This window comes from Rhinolophus hipposideros (genome assembly GCF_964194185.1).
Source record: "Rhinolophus hipposideros genome assembly, chromosome: 9".
In the NCBI taxonomy this organism is placed as follows: domain Eukaryota; kingdom Metazoa; phylum Chordata; class Mammalia; order Chiroptera; family Rhinolophidae; genus Rhinolophus; species Rhinolophus hipposideros.
The window spans coordinates 43,511,419-43,531,120 of NC_138055.1; the positions used below are offsets into that span (position 1 = coordinate 43,511,419).

A 19,702-nucleotide genomic window follows, 5' to 3' on the forward strand; every position below is an offset into this window, starting at 1 on the left:
AGTGAAAAAAAAAAAATCTCCCAATATTATTCCCTGAGGGAAGAACCATCCCATTTGAGAACCACTGATAAATACAGGCATCCTTTGGTATCCGCTGGGGGATTTGTTCCAGGAGCCTCTAGAATACCAAAATCCTCAGATGCTCAAGTCGCTTGTAAAATATGGCACAGAATTTGCATATAACTTACACATCCTCCCGTATACTTTGTCATCTCTAGATTACTTATAATACCTAATAATGTAAATGCTATGTAAATAGCTGTTATGCTGTATTGTTTAGGGAATAATTACAAGAAAATAGTCTATACATGTTCAGTGCAGATGCAACCATTGTAGGCCTAACAACATGGTACACATCAGCAACAACATAGTATCTTTTTTTAAAAATATTTTTGATCCTTAGTTGGTTGAATCCTTGGATGCAGAACCAGTGGATACAGAGGACTAACTGTAGTATGCTACCCTTATGTAAAATAAAAGCAAAATGAGACAATATACATTTATCTGCTTATATTTGCAAAAGGAAACGGGGAAGGATTTGCTTACATTTACAAAAGGAAACAACAGTAAACTAGAAACTAATGCAACTGTTGCCTACCGGAGATAAGAGGAACAGGTCAGAATGGATAGGGAAAGAGTGACTCAAGTATCCTTTCTATATATTTTTTACTTTTAGAATCATGTAAAAATGACATTATTAAATAAAAATTAAATTAAACCAATAGGATGAAGGAAGAAACCCTAAACTGAATACGAACAGAAACAAATGAACGGAATAGTATAACAGATGAATAACATAACTCCACAGAAAGGGGAGGAGTACCTGATCCAAGTAACTTTGACCTGGCTACATAATTTCAGCTGAACATCAAAAGAACCACAAAGAAACCTTGAACCTTATTTGGCAAATTTCTTGTTGGTAATAATGTAGGCATAATAATTTGGAACTATTTTATGTATGTTGAAGGACTGACCAAATAAGTAAACATTTTGATAATGTTAGAAGCTAGGATTCTTACTGTGGAAGAAGGAAGACACAAATATTGAATATGAGCATGCACGGAAAAAAACTGTAATATTTAATTTGAATTAGAGTATCAATAAGAATTCATAACTTTTTAACAAAAAAATTATTTCCTAGCTCTGTCTACATTGAGTACATCCTGATATTATCTTTTGAAAAGGACACAATACCATTTAGGTAATATAATGGGTTGAATTGTGGACCCAAAAAGATATGTCCAAATCCTAACCCCTGATATTTGTGAATGTGACTTTATTTGGAAAAAGGGTCTTTGCAGATATTGTTGAGTTAAAGGATTTTGGGACGAGATAATCCTGGATTAACCAGATGGGCACTAAATAATCAGTGCCCTTATAAGAAGAAGTGAAACGCAGAAAGGAAGTCATGTGAACACAGAGGCAGAGATTGGAGTTACTCTGTCACAGGCCAGGGAATACCTGGCACCACAAGAAAAGCTGGAAGGGGCAAGAAAAGATTCTCCCCTAGAGCTTTCAAAGGGAGAATGGCCCTGCCGACACTTTGATTTTTGACTCCTGGCCTCTACGATTGTGAAAAAATTAATTTCTATTGTTGTAAACCACCATGTTTTTTGGTTACAGCAGATCTTGAGCACTAATACAGGGAATATTCTTGCAAAAAATGTGTAACGTCAATCAAATCACGAAAAATTATTAGACAAACCCAAACTGAGGAAATTTCTTGAAAAATAAAAATAACACCAACAGTCCTGCACTCTTTACAAACATCCATGTCATAAAAACAAAGGCAGAGATACTCCTCAGAGACTGGAGCAACATGGCAACTCAAAATGCAATGTATGATGCTGGATGGAGAAAAAACAAGTTACTATAAAGAATAGTATTATGAGAATTGGCAAAATTTGAACATGAAAAGTTGTTGGAGGAGGTCATGAGAGGACATGACCACTGGCTGACTCATGAGCTGGACCTGACCAAATCCAAGGCGCCTCACCCCCATCCCTATCCCACGGCTGGAGCCATTTCCAAGGACACAACCCTGAGAGAGCAATGTGTTGTTGCGACCATCTGGATGGTATACGTGACTGAACCCAGTTAAGACTTCAACATGAACTTTTAAGATTCTGGTGGGTTAGGGCAGAGGTTTACTTATGGCTGCCTGAGACAATACTTAATAGGTAAGTTTCCTTGCTTATTAAAACTGCCACCTACCAATCTGGAGTGGTCTGTCTCTTTCTTTAGTCTCTCCTTGCCCTCCATGTAGGGAACCAGTTTGCAAACTAACAAAAGTATGTTTGGATAATAATATTATAGCAATGTTAATTTTCATGAATTTGATCATTGTATTATGGTGACGTTAGAGAACAGCTTTGCTCTTTGAAAAAAATACACCAAAGTAGGTAAGGGTGAAGATTTATGATTACTGCAACTTAAAAAAGTGTGTGTGTATGTGTGTGTGTGTATGTGTGTGTGAGAGAGAGATGAAGCTTTTAAATAGAAAATGTGTTCTGTAGACTAACTGTCCACCTGTTACCCACAATACGCAAATGATTTAGTTGAAGGATAGATAGCGCAAGGTTATTTTATTTCACATTTAACTAGTATTTGAAAATTAAAATACTTATATTCAATTATACCTATATATTCATATAATAAGATTTTTTAATTAGTATTTAAAAATATAAGGGATCTCTGGTCATATTTTAAAAATTGAGATATAATTCACATATCATAAAATTGTACCTTTTTAAAGTGTAAAATTCAGTGATATTTAGCATCTTCAGTGATTCTTAGTATTTTTAGTATCATGCAACTATACACACACACACACACACACACACACATATGTATATAATTAATGGAGTACCATTTAGTTCACTGGAGCAATTTATGGGGCCTCAAAAGTATCAATAGGCATAAGGCTGCCAAATGCTTTCTTGTAAGAGGAATTTGGAGGGGCATAACTTTGTAATTTCTTTCAAAGGCTAATTTCTTTAAAAGGCTAATTTAATATTACTCATGAATTTTTTTTTACACCTTTTGAAATCTGTCAATTTTTGATGAATAAATATGGCAATTTATCTCACAAGGGCTCTTAACCATAAGACAAAGCAAAATAATTAAATTATGTTTTGCAATGCTTCATTTCTTATGGAGTTTATAAGTTTAATAGTATTTTGAATATGTACTCTTGAAATAAAAACAAAGTCAAAACAAAAAGGAATCATGGCTTCAGCTACGATTTTTTAAAAAATATTCAATTAGCACGATATTTAAATAAAATGTCAAACAATAAACATTTTATGATGCTAAGAACTGCAATTGTGTGCCATAAGGTGTTATTTCAGCTCTTGTTACTCAAAATGATATAATACATTATGAAAATTGCTACTTTGAAAATTTATGTGAAGGAAAGGCTTCTAGTACTGTGACAAAATTAATTTGATGAAATTATACAGAAATGTTTCATAAAATTATATAGTCATTAAGGACAACAAATATAGCTTTATTTAAGTTCCATTTTCTCTCAATTATTGTTTAATAATGTGAAACAGTAGAAAATAACACATTCTATATGTGTATAATGAAGTACATAGCAACTAAGGATACTCTAATAGCTTTTATTAACATAATTATTTAAAAATATTATTATGAGTTAATGTTACCACTGAATTCTCTAAAAAGGTTATATCAATAAAATTTGGTATGATTTTGAATCTATTTGAAAGCAGAAAGAAATGAGGACCCTATATCCAAGGTTTCTATGATTAGGTTGCCATGTGATCTTCTATCCAACTCAAAGACCTGGAATTTAACATTTTAGGCTAGCTCAAGTTTCTCTAGTCCGAACAAAGTTATACATAATTGATAAGCACTTAAAGTACCCTTTACTAAACTTTCCTTTCTAGATATATAGACCTAGTCAGATTATCTTCTAAATATTTAAGGTATACCAATTACCATGTCAGAATGTTCCTAGCTTACTTCCTCTGGCCATCAGAAAGGAAATCATGTAACATACACAGTAAAAGCAACAATAACAACAAAAAATATTGCTTATAATTAGTAGCTAACAAAAAAGAACCACTACCTAGTTTTAATTAACTTTCTCTAAGTAAAATTCAAAATCACCTTTATTTGTTGTGGAAAAAACAGGAATAAATCTATAGGTATCATGCTATAATTTAAATAATTACCATTATTTAAACAATTATCATCAAACAATTATCAAGTTGTTTTTCTTTCTAATCTAAAATTCCTTCAAATGCATCTATAATTAAACCTTAGTTATAACGGTAAAATTATTTGAGATCAACTACATTGCCAGAGATTATAGCTCTTTACAGTTATATTACAAATGTGTACTTTTATAATTTGTATTATACTTGACACTTTTATGTTCATTTAAATATCTGAAAATTTATCATTTTTTTGGTTAAAATGCACTGAATTTATTGGGTTTTATATTTGTATATTTTTATATTATTCTCTATTTTTTTCTTAATGGAGACAAAAGTAGAAAGAAAGAGAAAGCATGGAAAAATGTTAGTATGTCTTTGTGCTTGGAGTCTCTGGAATGATCCCCCAAAAAGCTAAATATTTCATAGTCATCAAGATTTTTTTTTTTTTTTTTTTTTTTTTTTTTGTTGAGAGCCCACTGGCCCATGTGGGAATCGAACCGGCAGCCTTCGGAGTTAAGAGCATGGAGCTCTAACCGCCTGAGCCACCAGGCCGGCCCTGTCATCAAGATTTTAATTATGAACAATACTGATAAAAGTTTCACTGCAATTTAACTATATTTAAGGTATGTGTTAAGTTTAAGAATAAGGTACAGCTAAACACTGCTGTGTTGCCATAGCAATAAGAAGTTAGCAATCTGAAAGCCATAAAATCTAGCTATTAATAATTCATATAAAAGTACATGCTGGAACCACTCATGTAATGCGATTTTTTCATGAACAGGAAGAACAAGATTTGAGTCCCCGATATAGAACTAATTTCTAATATTCTTAAATAAATATGCTGCAAAGGGATGAAAAGAGACTATTTTTACTCAATTGAAAAGATATATTTACTTATTATTGAAATTATATTTTTAGGATAAGAATTTCTAGGTGCCAAAGCAAAGATGTGCACATCTTTTCAAGAGCAGGGACTGTTTATTTCCATGTCATAAAAATAATGTTAGTGGAATAATCAAAGTATCAGCAAGTTAATAAGAGTGTAAGCTGTGTACAAGTCAACTTTGTTAAAAGTATTTATCTTTATATTAGATTATCGTATGAAATTTCTGATATTTGACCTATTGACCTTTAAAAATTGCAATTCCATATGGCTTAACAAAATAATTGACTCATAGATGAGTAAAACTTAGATGAAAAGCAAGATTTTTTTCCATTATTATTTTTATAAATTAGCCCATAGAAGAGTTACATATGACAAAAAAATGTATCCCAAGCAATAGAAAGGTATAGGAAACCATATTTACATTCATTAATTTATTCAATTATTCATCCGACGTTCATTGCACAGTTACAATATGCCAATAGGCATTCTACAGATTTATTAATAGAAGGATACCACCACTGTGGAAAGAGACATGCAGATGCCATTTCTAGCTTATATTCTATGAAAATTTGCTCAACAGTGACAACATGGGCAAAGTCTGTTCCAGTAACAACTCCCACTCTCCAAGACCATATTTGTCTAATTCGGGGTAGCCAAACCAGTGTATGTGTAAACTATTAGGTATGGGGCTCCACGAATAGGCCTGAATTCAGCTGTATCATATTCTCCGTTTATCCCAGTGGCCCTATCAGAGCAACATTCCACTCAGGCAATGGCCTGGCTAGCCTATGTCTTACTTAAATAAACACACTCCTTGTCCTCCAGAGGATTTCCCTATCTGTGTTTTGGCACCTAGACGCCCATTAAGAATGAAAAAGTCCAAAAGCTAGAGACGCAGAGGAAAATAATAATCAAGATATAGTATTTAAACTAGCATTTCTCCATATTCTTACTTAGGTTCTTTTCCAAACCACATCCTCATTTTATAATCTGAGATCCGAAGCCAAAAGAAGAAAAGCCAAGATCTCACTGAAAATACTTTACTGACTATGAGGGCATCCTCTCTTCCATGGAGAAAGGAGGCAAATTAGGTCTTCTAATCTCCCTCTGATCTCATGTGTTTTCCGGTTCTTTTAATAGCCATTATCTGGTTTTATATATATGGATTAAATGATGTTGTTATATAAAATAGTTCTCCTGACCCTGCAAATAGAATATCCTGGATTTGGAAGGCATTCATATAGAGACAATTCAAAAGGAAGTTCAGATTTTTAAATATATACATAACTCAATTGACAAATGTACATTTTAACGTGCAGTTTAGTTGTGCCAATGTTGGTTTTATTGGTATTAAGTGTTCTGTCCATTCTGCTGAATCTCCTAAAACAAAAGACAGTCTTTGCTCTGTTGCAAAAACAATCTCTTCTTTTGGCAACATACAGTGTAAATAATGATTTTTTTTATGCCATAATGCATCATGAAAATTAATACTGCTTGTGCTATGGCTCTGCAAAAAGTGATTAAATTTAAGGACAATATTGAGAGATTATTTAAAATTTTATAGAGAAATGGGTTTTAGAAGAATAATAAAAAAGTAGAGAACATATTCTAATTTGAAAATTATTTGAACATAGTTTACTTTAAAGGAATTTCACTTTCATACAAGAATATAGCTTCTTTCACATTAACATAAACCCATGACAACCAAGTACCTATGCTAAACTTGATGCTAAAGTTGCTTGAATTGCCCTCCACTCCCAGCATTATAAGGACTTCTGCTTCCAAACAATAGCTTCATGTTAGTACAGATTCAGCATACCAAACAAACCACCTTAGCTGGTGATACTCACTTGCAAGGTCAGGCAAGAGAATAGTCATTTTTCAGAGACATGTCCCCTACTGCAGGCAATGACCAATACAAAGAGATTTGAGTCAGACACACCTAAGTTCAAATGTTACTACCAACATTTATCGGCTGGATGACTTCAACCTCTCCAAGTTTCCTTACTTATAAAATAAGGATACTAACACCAGCCTTATCGGGTGTAATAAATAAAAATTAGAAACATACAATGTATGTAAAATAGTGATTAGTATACAGTAATTGCTTGACACATTGTAAATTAATAATAATATAAAAGCAATAGGCCAAAAATGCTCGGCCCTTGTTGAAGATGTCCTAGGATCTATCAATTATCATCTCAAGAGGTCATAAGAGTCTCAAAATAAAAATTTAAAAAATACATAGACTATATTATTAAAGTCATGAGTAAAAAATGCCATCAAAGAAAAAATGGACTACATGCTGGCACTTTTAAAAGCTGAGATTTCATGTCATAGTTGAAGAAAAATAGTTGAATAATATGGACATTTTTGAAAGTAAATGCAAACTGCAAAAGAATGACAGTCTGTTATTCCCCATAAATTTGTGGCAGTGCTAGAGAGACTTTAATTATTATTATTGTCTGAGAAAATATTTAAGGTCAAATCGTGGGTTTTTTAAAATCACAGATGTTTTTAATATGATTATTTTACTAATCTGAAAATAAGAGGTGGTGAATACAAAGGGCCAGTATCCAAAGATTAGGTGCATTCTAACCGTGGCTCTGAACTGCTGTGTAACTATAAGTATTAAAGTCTCTATTCCCTTTGAACTCCAATTTAATTATTTAAAATATTCTACTTAGCATGACTTATGCACAGCATAATCAATATGTATTGTTCATACACTAAAAGATAGAAGTAAAGTTGTCTATATTTATTTTGCTGTACAATCTAATTAGTCATGGTATCATTCATGCATACAACCAAATTTAGGATATTTATGATACATTAAATTTTAAAATGGGATTCAGAACTACTTTGTTAGGCAGCGTTTACATTTAGTCTAGAAGATAAGTAACATGGTACGACTAGAATATACTACCTTATGAATGAAGTAGTTAGCAAACAAATACTGGTAAAGCTGGTAAATGAAATGTTATATTTATAATTTCAGAATATCTTCTGACATAAGAGAACAAAAAATGAGCGCTGTAGGAGCAAATTACTGTCATCTTTTGTTATGTTTTTCAAGAAGCATTAACGGACTAAAATTTAACATATAAGACTGTGTCATTTACTCATAAAAAGGAGATGAACTCCTTAGGTAGAAACTGGGGAAATGGCAGACTCCCAAAGTACTAGAAAACTTTGAAAAGGAATTCAAAGAACTTCAGATAAAAGAACATGAGCAATGCTTAAGGACCTATAGGATGGACATTATTATTTGCAGTATGTACTGATGACATAATATTAATGAGGATGAGTCTAATAAATATTTGCTTTTCTCTGCTTGGTGTAATGGAGGGAGGGTGGCATAGGACAGCACTGCTTAGAAGAGTCAAAAAAAAAAACCAAAAATGAAAAATTGTGCTTACTTAAATCTGTGGCATTTCTGATCTATTTAGATATTGTAGAAATATCCAATTTATGACAACTGTTAAAATCTTAGACAATTTTCAAAACCCAGGTCAAATGACACTATTTTCTATCATATTTTTCCTCATTATCAACATCTATTGCATTTCTTGCCTTTCTTGAGGAAGTTATTTTGGCTTTTATTGAAGTAAATTGCATGTTTTGTTTAAAACCAAATTTGACATAAGCAACATACTGCAAGTAACTGTCTTACTCATTGTTTATCCACTGTAGTATCTTATAGCAGAGCTTTAATAGTGGTTAAAATTTAAAAAAAGAAAAACAAGAATAGAGCATTGACAAATAATAAAGTACAATAATTTCCTCAATATATGAAGTATCCCAGTGATTCCATCCCCCTTTTTCCTTTTCTTTGTTTCCTTTCTTTTAAAAAAAGTACTTCGTCAAATTGATTTTCTTCCATACAATACAATCTTTCTTTCACTTTCCTAACTTTTTACTTCTCGGACTCCAAAGTCAAAGGTGTACAGAAGTTTGTACAAGTTATCTTTCCATGCAAAATTGTAGGAAGTCTAAATCTATTTCAGACCTGTTGGCCTGGGTGTAAGTATTTAGGAATATAGGTTTGAGTAGTAAGAAGATCATGGTTAAAATTTCCATCCCAATATATTTCTACCAAAAAGGATAGTGATTGTCTTGTACACCTGAAACTAATAAAAAAATAAATAAATAAATAAATAAAAAATAAAATGCATATTTATGGGAAAAAAAAAGGATAGTGAGAGCAGAAGCTTTGGAAACAGAATTACATGGTGGATTGGTACCCAACTGGAGACTGTTGCTGAGGAGAGATAATGCGGTGTATATAAATGATCCTTTGGAGGAAAAAAAATAGTATAAAGGAACCCAAGATTTTGCTACCTTTTTGTGAGTAAACACCTATTATCTTCTGCCTTTCTTCCCTTCCTTCTCTCTTTACTTCCTCACTCCCTCCTTGCCTTCCTCTTCTTCATTCTCTGTTCCCCCAACCTCTACCAAATGTTTCACTCTCTCATTTTGGTGAACATTAGTATATAATAATTTGTTAGAAGGTGAACTAAACAATTAAATAAAAGATTGGGCTTTTGAGGCTTTAACGGCTGCAGACAAAGATGTACTAAGGAATTACTAAGTGACTAATGGGCCACAAGTTAGTGAATTAGTGAAAGCAAGAGGAGGAGATCATAAATCTACCCTTAGGTAGTTGGGAAGACAGAGAAACTGTACCAAGAATTGACAAAAGAAATTCAAGATATATATCCAAGGGGAAGATTTTTCCTGAGGGTCAGGATGGCTAATACAGTAGGGAACAATGAGTTTTAATCATCAGTTTGGAGTACAGTCACATTGCTTAGGAAATTCAGTCTCAAATAGCCTGAAATGGCCAAAATATTTTCTAAAAGTAATATCTGAGCAAAACTAAGCATTTTGCCATATATCATACCATAGATTTAGAGTGGCTAACTCTACATTTTAGATGAACTATTTCTTTGCTAAAACTTATCAAATGTTCCAGTAGCTATCATATCTACAGAATGAGAGAAGGCTGTTTTGAAAGTAACTTTTCTACCACAACTTTTTATTTGTATTCTTGAACTAAGGCCCAGATTTCTTTGATCTGGTCCTCATTATTAACATTGCTAAAGTATTACAAGATAGTGACTGGGAGAATATTGAGGTAATTTCACAATTTCTTAGGAATTCAGGTTTCCCAGCTTGCAATCTGAGCCACAGAAGCATTCTCTAGAGACTTAGCTAAAAAAAAAAAAAAAAAAATAAGTGGCCTAACATGCTTCATTAAAACATTTTTTTCCCTCAGTAGTTTACTTTTCTTGTTCTCTACACTGCATGACATTATTATTATAGAAATCCACTTTAACAAAACCCACTCCATTTTCCTCATGAAAGAACAATGAACATTTGACTACTGCAGAAAGGCATCTATCCTCAAGCAAGAAGCCTCTCAATCACAAAAAGTAAAAACCATTATTATAAAGGTTTGTTTGTGACTTCTGAAGAATATTCTGTTGGTATATAAGACTCAATTCTATATTCAATTTACAGTTTTTTTCTGGCATGTTAGTACTTAACCAATATTCTATTGCTATAAATTAACGCAATAAAATATTAGGTAATATTCATTAATGAGAATGTCCTAAGAAGAAATATTTAAGATTACCTACTAACAATTTTTTTTTTAATTACAGTTTATTGGGGTGACAATTGTTAGTAAAGTTACATAGGTTTTAGGTGTACAGTTCTGTAAATTATCTACACGATGTGAGCATTGTGTGTTCACCACTCAGGGTCAGTTCTCTTTCCATCACCATGTATTAGACCCCGTTTACTCTCTTCTAGATTCCCCCTCTACCCCTACTAACAATTCTGAAACAGCTTGCAGCAGCTTTCATTTAAATCATAAAAACTTAGTTTCCAGCAGACTCTGCCCAGCCAAACCTTCTCTGACTTTAATAAATCTTCCTTCTGTCTACAAAAGAAAAAGCCATAAAAGCTTATAAAATTTTCAAATTTACTTGAAAAAATCAGTTAGCAGCTTTTAGAATATGAGAAACATATACTACATTTGGACATTTCATTTACACATGCATTTAAATAAATTATATGCTGTTTTTGCAGGATATTGGTCCCATGAGATTTTAAACATAAATATACATTTTCATGTTTCTAAAGCTATATAATCAAGATAAAATGACTTTTAACAGGAATTATTAAGAAATATTTTTAGCCTTAAAAGATACTTTTTATTCTCACTTTTCTCCTTAACTAAGTTGTAGTTGACCTTTTGCTTAGGCAACAGTAAATTTCATAACTAAGGAAAAGTTTCCCAGTGATTTATGTTTGTTTCAAAATAACAGTTAGGTTTCTCTGAGGGCAAAGACTGGAATTTATACACTTCCTTTTTTTTCCCCACTTTAAAAAAAATATAGTAAAATACACGTAACATAAAATTTACATCTTAACATTTACAACTATACAGTTCAGTGGTTGTTTTTCTTTATTATTCCAGTTTTACTGAGACAAAGTTGACATATAACATTGTATAGTTTAAGGCATACAACACCTTGATTTGATACACTTATATATAGCAAAATGATTATCACCTAGAGTTACCTAACACCTCTACCACCTCACATAATTACCATTTCTTTCTTTGTGGTGAGAACATTGAAGATCTACTCTATTAATAACTTCAAATTATATAATACTTTATTGTTACCTGTAATTACAATACTGTGCATTATATTTCCAGAACTTATTCATCTTTTATCTGGAAGTCTGACTCTGGACCAAGATCTCCCCGTTTCCCTCACTCTCCCACACCTGGTACTCATCATTATACTCTCTGTTTCCACAAGTTCGGCTTTTTTAGAATTCACATATAAGTGATATCACACAGTATTTTTCTTTCTCTGTCTGACTTATTTCACTTAGCATAACACCCTCAAGTTTCAATCATGTTGTCACATGTGGCAGGATTTCCTTCTTTCTCATGGCTGAAATATATATACATACACATACACGTACAGATACATTATATATGCATATACAGAGGGTATATACACATTTTAAGAAAGGAAAACTGTATTACAATTGTAATACTCAATATACACAAACAACAAAAGATGAATACAAGCCATGTTTGACTTCTGCAATTACAAAGGGTGCTCAGAGTAGTTACCATCAGCATCCAGACACTTTCGATTATGAATTACTGCTTGAGTAACATTGACCAAGTGTCCACTTGTACGAGGCCTGACAATTAAGTTCGTGAACTTGTTGCAACGATGTTGCTAACCTTTTTTGATATCAGAGGGATTATTTATTATGAATTTGTATCAACTGGACAGTTAACCAAGTTTACTATTTGGAAGTGCTGAAAAGTCTGCACGAAAAAGTTAGACGACCTGAACTTTTTGCCAACAATTCATGACTCGTGCATCACGACAATGCACAAGATCACACAGCAATGTCTATGAGGGAATTTTTAGCCAGTAAACAAATAATTGCATTGGAAACCCTTCCTATTCACCTGATCTGGCCCCCAATGATTTCTTCCTTTACCTGAAGATAGAGGAAATATTGAAAGGAAGACTTTTTGATGGCATTCAGGACATCAAGGGTAATACAATGACAGCTCTGATGGCCATTCCAGAAAAACTTCCAAAATTGCTATGAAGGGTGGACTAGGTGCTGGAATCAGTGCACAGCTTTCCAAGGGAAGTACTTCGAAGGTAGTGAAATTCATCAATGAGGTATGCAGCACTTTTTCTAGGATGAGTTCACGAACTTAATTGTCAGATTCTGTATTAATCTAGTGCATCACATTCATTGATTTGCATATGTTGGACCATCTTTGCATCCCAGAGATAAACCTCACTTGATTATGGTATGACTCTTTTAATGAGCTGTTAATTTCAGTTTGCTAATATTTTGTTGACAATTTTTGCATCTATATTCATCAGAGCTATTGGTCTGTGATTTTCATATCTGGTAGTACCTTTATCTGGCTTTGGTATCAAGGTAATGCTGGCCTTATAAAATGAGTTTGGGAGTATTCCCTTCTCTTCAGCTGGAAGAGTTTGAGAAGATTGTCATTAACTCTTCTTCAAATGTTTGTCAGAATTCACCAGTGAAACCCAGAAGTCTTGGGCTTTTCTTTTTTTGGGAGATTTTAATTACTGATTCTGTCTTCTTGTTACCGTTCTGTTTATGTTTTCTATTTCTTCATGATTCAGTCTTGAATCATATTACTAGGCATTTATCCAGTTTTTCTAGGTTATCCAACTTGTTGGCATCTAATTGTTCATGGTTGTCTCCTATGATCCTATGTATTTCTGGGGTATAAGTTCTAATATCTTTTTCATTTCTAATTTTATTTGAATCTTCTTTTGCTCTTAGAGTAGCTAAAAGCTCATCAATGTTGTTTATCTTTTCAAATAACCAGCTCTTAATTTTGTTGATCTTTTCCATTTTTTTCTGGTCTCTATTTCATTTATTTCTGCTCTGATCTTTATTTCCTTGCTTCTGCTAACTTTGGTTTTCATTTGTTCTTTTTTCCTTCCTTGAGGTGTAAAGTTAGGCTTGATATCTCTCTCTTTTTCTTAATGTAGGTGTTTATTGCTATATATGGCCCTCTTAGAACTGCTATTGCAGCATCCTATAGATTTTGGTATGTTGTTTCCTTTTTTTTTTTGTTTCAAGGTATTTTTTATTTCTCTGATTTCTTCTCTGACCCATTTTAATTACTGATTCAATCTCGTTACTTGTTATCTCATCATATTTTCTATTTCTTCCTGATTCAGTCTTGATAAGTTGTACATTTCTAAGCATTTATCCAATTCTTGTAGGTTATCCAATTTGTTGGCATATAAATGTTCATGGTAGTTTCTTATGATCCTATGTATTTTTATGGTATTTGCTGTAATGTCTGCTCTCTCATTTTTGAGCAACTCCTGGTTGCTGAGGAGTGTGTTGTTTAAGTTTCACAATTTCCAGCTTTCCTGCTGCTACTGATTTGTAGTTTCACACTACTGTGATTCAGAAAAATATCTGGTATCATTTCAATCTTCTTAAGTTTGCTAAGACTTGTTTTGTCCTATCATATGATCTTCCTAGAAAATATTCCATGCACCCTTATGAAAAATGTGTATTCTGATGTTGTTGGATGGAATATCTGTTAGGTAAATTCAGTCTAATATGTAATTCAAGTTCAATGCTTTCTTGTTGATTTTCTGTCTCAATGACATATCCATTGTTAAAAGTGGGGTATTGAATTCCTTACTATTCTATTCTTGTTTATCTCCCTTCAAATCTGTTAGTATTTGCTTAATATATTTAGATGCTTTTATGTTGTATTTGTATATATTATAATTGTTATATGTTCTTGATGCATTGACCCCATTATCATTACATAATGACTTTCTTTGTCTCTTGTTACCATTTTTGCCTTAAAGTCTATTTTGTCTAATATAAGTATATACTCTTACTCTCTTTTGGTTTCCATAGAGTATCTTTTTGCATCCTTTTAATTTCAGTCTATGAGTGTTCTTAAAGCTGTAGTGAGTTTCTTGTAGGCAGCACATAGAGAATTATCCATCCACTCACTCTATGCCTTTTGACTGGAGAATTCAATGCATTTATATTTAGAGTAGTTACTGATAGTTAAGGACTTACTAAATGCCATCTTATTGTTTTCTGGATGTCTTTTAGTTCTCTTGTTCCTTTCTTTGTCCTTGCAGCCTTGCTTTGTGAGTTGGTGATTTTCTGTAGTAGTATGCTCTTATTACCTTCTTTTCATCTATTGTGAATCTACTATATGTTTTTGATTTGTGGTTCCCATGAGGCTTACATAAACCATTTTATAAGCCTATTTTACGCTAATAACAACTTAACTTTGATTGCATACAAACACTTCTACATTTATGTTTTTAATGTCACAATTTATCTTTTATATTACATATTCATTAATAAATTATGCTTACTATAGTTATTTTTAATACTCTTGTCCTTAAACCTTTATACAAGTGGTTAACACACCATATTACAGTATTAGAGTATTCTGAATTTGACTATATGTTTACCTTTACTGGTATATTGTATATTTTCATATGTTTTCATGTTACTGCTGCTAATTTGCATCCTTTCCTTTCAATTTGAAGAACTTTTTCTAGCATTTCTTGTAAGGCAGGTCTAGTGGTGATGAATTCCTTCAGGTTTTGTCTGGGAACGTCTTTATTTTGCTTTCATTTCTGAAGGATAACTTTCCTGGATCACATACTTTCTTATGCCTTGGAAATGTTTTATATTGCTCAGGTCACAGTTACAGTCAAGAACTGTAGCTTTCATATTACATATGAAATCTGAAATAGCTAAAAATCTAAAATTTATGTATATAATTTTATTTGCATTAAGAGCGCAGAATTCTATGAGACAAAAGAGTATTTTCCTTATGATTTTATGCCTTATAACCTAAATAAATAAATAAAAATCAGTCAACTTAACACATTAGTGTCTGAAACTTAAACTTTGGGAGTATAATTTAGCTTTCAGTTTCAGAAGGTTTCCCAAAACGGCTTTAAAGAATAGACAGAAAAAGACAAAGATTCTGGTGTCACAAGATGTTACCTATTTTATGTTAACTATGAGTATCCATGATACTATTTACATCCAATATTTTATTACTGCCAATGTAGTTCTTCACCCTCCTACTTCACATAGCTTCCTACTACTACCATAAGTCTTGCTTTAAAAAAAAATCCACAAAACTTCACCTGCCTAACTACAACATATGGTCTAAAACTTCAACCATTGGGCAGGATGGTACAAGTACTTTCTGACAAAGGAAATGGGGCAAGAGAGACATGTGATAGCACCATATTTGATACATTTATTTTTGCTCTGGTAATACACTTCCAGCCTAGGTACTCTATTTGGTTCCACAGAACAGTCTTCTAACACAATAGAAGTACTCTGTGATATCTACCTAACCCAGAGTGAGGATAGATGCAAAATTTACTGGGTCTGATGAGCATGTGGTGAGTCTCTTCAAATTTCATTTTCTTTCTTCCACAATGAATATTCTAAATTCTCAAGTATAACTTTGTGTTTAGACATTTCTATATTGTTATGAAGAAAGCTGACTAAAGACTTCAGAAGAAACGATGTTCCTTTTACAATTTCTAGGCTTACTTTATACTCATTCTTAGAGTAAAATATTTTTAATTAAGGTATTTCCAAATAATTAATTAATCATAAGCATAATTGTTATAAAGTCTATTTTACAGAGGCTATTAAAACATAAGTGAATAATTTTAGAACACGTGAATGTATGCAGCTTGATGGAGAGATCAGTATACTATCCAAGTACTGTTTTTTTCTGTGAGAAGTAATAATCTGACATCTAAGGCAATCATATTATTCTCTGAAGACGAACTATTCCTTGAGACTAACACGTATAGTCTTTGAGTATTCATTATATCTAGACAGATGTGAGAAAGAAAAGAAGTGGTATTGTCCTGGAAACTATTATATATAAATCGGTAATAAAATTTGTTTTAGAATAATTGAGTTTTATTTCCTTAATAGCTTCTCTAAATGAAAACATGCTTAAATATTAAAAACTGAAGAGCCTAAGGAATCAATATAATTAAAGAAAAAAAGAAAATTGTTTCTTGTTACACAAAAAAATTAGACCTACCTTTGTGGAATATAGAACATGTGTTCGGGAGGTGGTTTATAGAGGACTCCTTCATACACAGGCCAGAGCCCACTTAAAATTCTGAAGAGAGAACTTTTCCCACAACCATTGGGACCAGTTATCAGAAGATGCATTCCTTCTTGTACCTAAAGTAAGAAATAAAATTACAAACTGCAATATTTTAAAATAATTTCATTTGGCAGCATTTAAAAGTGTTTTATTTAAAAAAAAATCTTTCAAGCACATGATAACCTAAGATGGGTAAGGAATTAAAGAAAATATATCAAGATTAAGAGCATTAAATTTTGCTTTTGACTATGCTCTGAAGCTAAAAGTATCATAAATAAATCCAATCTCAAAGAAAATGAATTTTCTTGAAACAAGCAAAATTTTGGCTTTCCAAAATTTTAATTGAGGTCTTGTCATCAGATACTACAAAGGTATGTAGAAACATGACCATATGGAAAATAAGAAACTGTTAAAATTTAAACTTAAACATTAAATTTTATTTTATTTATATTAATATTTGATTACATTTATATTGAATTTAAACTTTGTTGTATTTGTCATTTGGAGTTATTAGCTATAAAGCACCGTTATTCTAAGAGCTAGCTGGGTTGTTTAATTTTGTACTTCAGCAGTCTGAAGTGTTACAGAAATCACAAAAGCCCATATTCATAGATAAAATTATTCCAATTCTGATTTATTCACATATGTTTACCAAACCAAGACAGAGGATTCTAATTTAGTCTTGTATGTTTAAGGATGTATTAAAACAATTATAAATACATATTTATATATGTGTATTCATATATATATGTATAACAATAAAACAAAAGTTATTTATCCATTATCAATTGCATACTTCTCTTTCGAATCTTTCATCTTATTTATCATTTAAATTTAACAGTTAAATATCATAAGTTCTCATTCCACACAACAGGATTGGGAAATTGTTTTAGTGTGGTATTCGAAGGGTATTATGAAGAACAAGGAAAAGAAACACTATTAAAAAATTTGATCTACTAATACTTCTAAGAACAAATTATATTTTATAATCAGTGATCTTAAAATGAATATAGTATGAAAGTATGAGGGAAAGAAATCTACAGTATGTCTGTAGATATATCTTTGTATAGTATGGATACAAACATCTAAGTATCAATGATGTAGAGTACATCATATTGAAAACTCAAGGATAGAGTATTGTTACTTGCATTGTGTCAGTATAAGAGACCAGTCAGTTCCATATCTATCCTTGACTCATTTGCTGTGTGTAACATAAGCTGACATCTTTTTGTTGAAAGAAAGTGGTGGGGAGAAGGAGTGAGAGAGGAAGGGAAGGAAAAAAGAAGGGTTGGGATGGAGGTAAAGGAATTAGGAATGTGTATAAGAAATATATGTAAAGAAAAATGGTTTCGATTCATAGTCTGTCTAAATAATTTGACATTTCCTCGGCAAACATTTATTGCATTGTCTACCATGTGCCTAACATTGTTCAAGGCACAGGAGATACAGTGTTGTCCAGCATAAAGTCTCTGTTCTCATGGAACTTACATTCTAAAGAATGTAAAGAAAGGTGGCAATAAACACATAAACAAAAAATTAAGCAGTTATAAATGCTATTCTGATAGCAAAAGAGGATGATTTGTTAGGGAAGGTGGTGACCTTGTGAGATTGGGGGGTGGCTTCTTTTGATGGGGTGGTCAGCAAAGTCCCTCTTTGAGGAGGTAACATTTTGGCTGAGCATGGGTGACGAGTGGCAACAAGTCAGATCTGGGAGAAGAGCGTTCTAGGCAGCGAAGACAGTTACCACATGGACATAAGACAGAAGCAAGCTTGAGTCTATAAAATCTGATCATAGATATAAATTGTAGCCAAACTAAAATGTTATTTCAATAGAATAAAGTTCAAAGAAAATCCTGAGAAGAACACAGAAAGAATAAATTTTGTGACTTGCTGTGCTCTTTCACTAGAGAGAGGGTTAAGGAAACTAAATTTTGTAGAAGCCTACAGGTAAATACTTCCCAAATGAGTTTTTTTTAAGGTACGTGCCATGGCGAAAGGCACATCCCCAAAATATTTTAATAAGGTTATTCTCTGTTAGTAATTTTTAGAACTCGAACACATTTTGAATAATAGAAGACTTTTCTACATTCATATTTTTTAGCATAAATTTTCTGATGTTTAGTAAGCAGTGAATGTGAGGCAAAAAGAATTCCCACATTTACTGAATTTTCTTCTCCAAATGTTTTTTTAATTTCGAAAGGCCAACAAAAGGATGAGAACCTTTTTCTTTAAAAACCTGTGTCAATCCACACAGAGGAAACAGAATTTTCTATTATATTTTGGAAACCTGAGACTGCAAACAAAATTTCTGTGTGAGTCAGAAATAAACATTCATAAAAGTGTACTATAATAACATATATCTTTGTAGATCTTCAAAATGTATAAGATACTTTCATCAGATTATGTATTTTTAAATTCATTTTATATATACAGTGAGCTCTGAATTTTTTTTACAGAAGGAGTCTGATATGACCACAATAATGTAGTTAGTAGGTTGCAGAATTCAAGACTCTTCCTCTATTTAATACGTAGAACAAAAAAATTGATACAAATTGATATAAGTATCAATTATAAAACTTGATATTTATATTAATAATTGATTATAAAAATCATAAAATTGATTGTAAAAATTGATACTTACATCAATTTTTAACCTGACCAAAAAAAATCTATAAAAAAATTCATAAATTATAAATTGCTAAACTATTAATAAACATTCCATATGTATGCCTCTTCAAATGTTTTATCTCAAACCTATTTAAGATTATGGTACATCATTAGCACCTGACTGGAACTCATGTTCAGATCCAAATAATTAAATCTCTATAGGAGTAATTTAATAAGTCACTCCATAAATAGAAAATTTAATAAATCATTCTATAAATG

General features: G+C 32.0%; 1 protein-coding gene across 4 annotated transcripts in view; it reads right to left on the reverse strand.

The window, feature by feature from the left end:
• ABCD2 (ATP binding cassette subfamily D member 2) overlaps nucleotides 1–19,702 on the reverse strand; it is a 116,902-nt gene that overhangs the window by 79,689 nt on the left and 17,511 nt on the right. For all 4 annotated transcript variants that reach the window (XM_081061337.1, XM_081061336.1, XM_081061338.1 and 1 more), the window contains exon 6: nucleotides 16,748–16,893. In XM_081061337.1, the coding sequence (XP_080917463.1) occupies nucleotides 16,748–16,893 (146 nt within the window). The remainder of the gene's footprint in view (nucleotides 1–16,747; nucleotides 16,894–19,702) is intronic.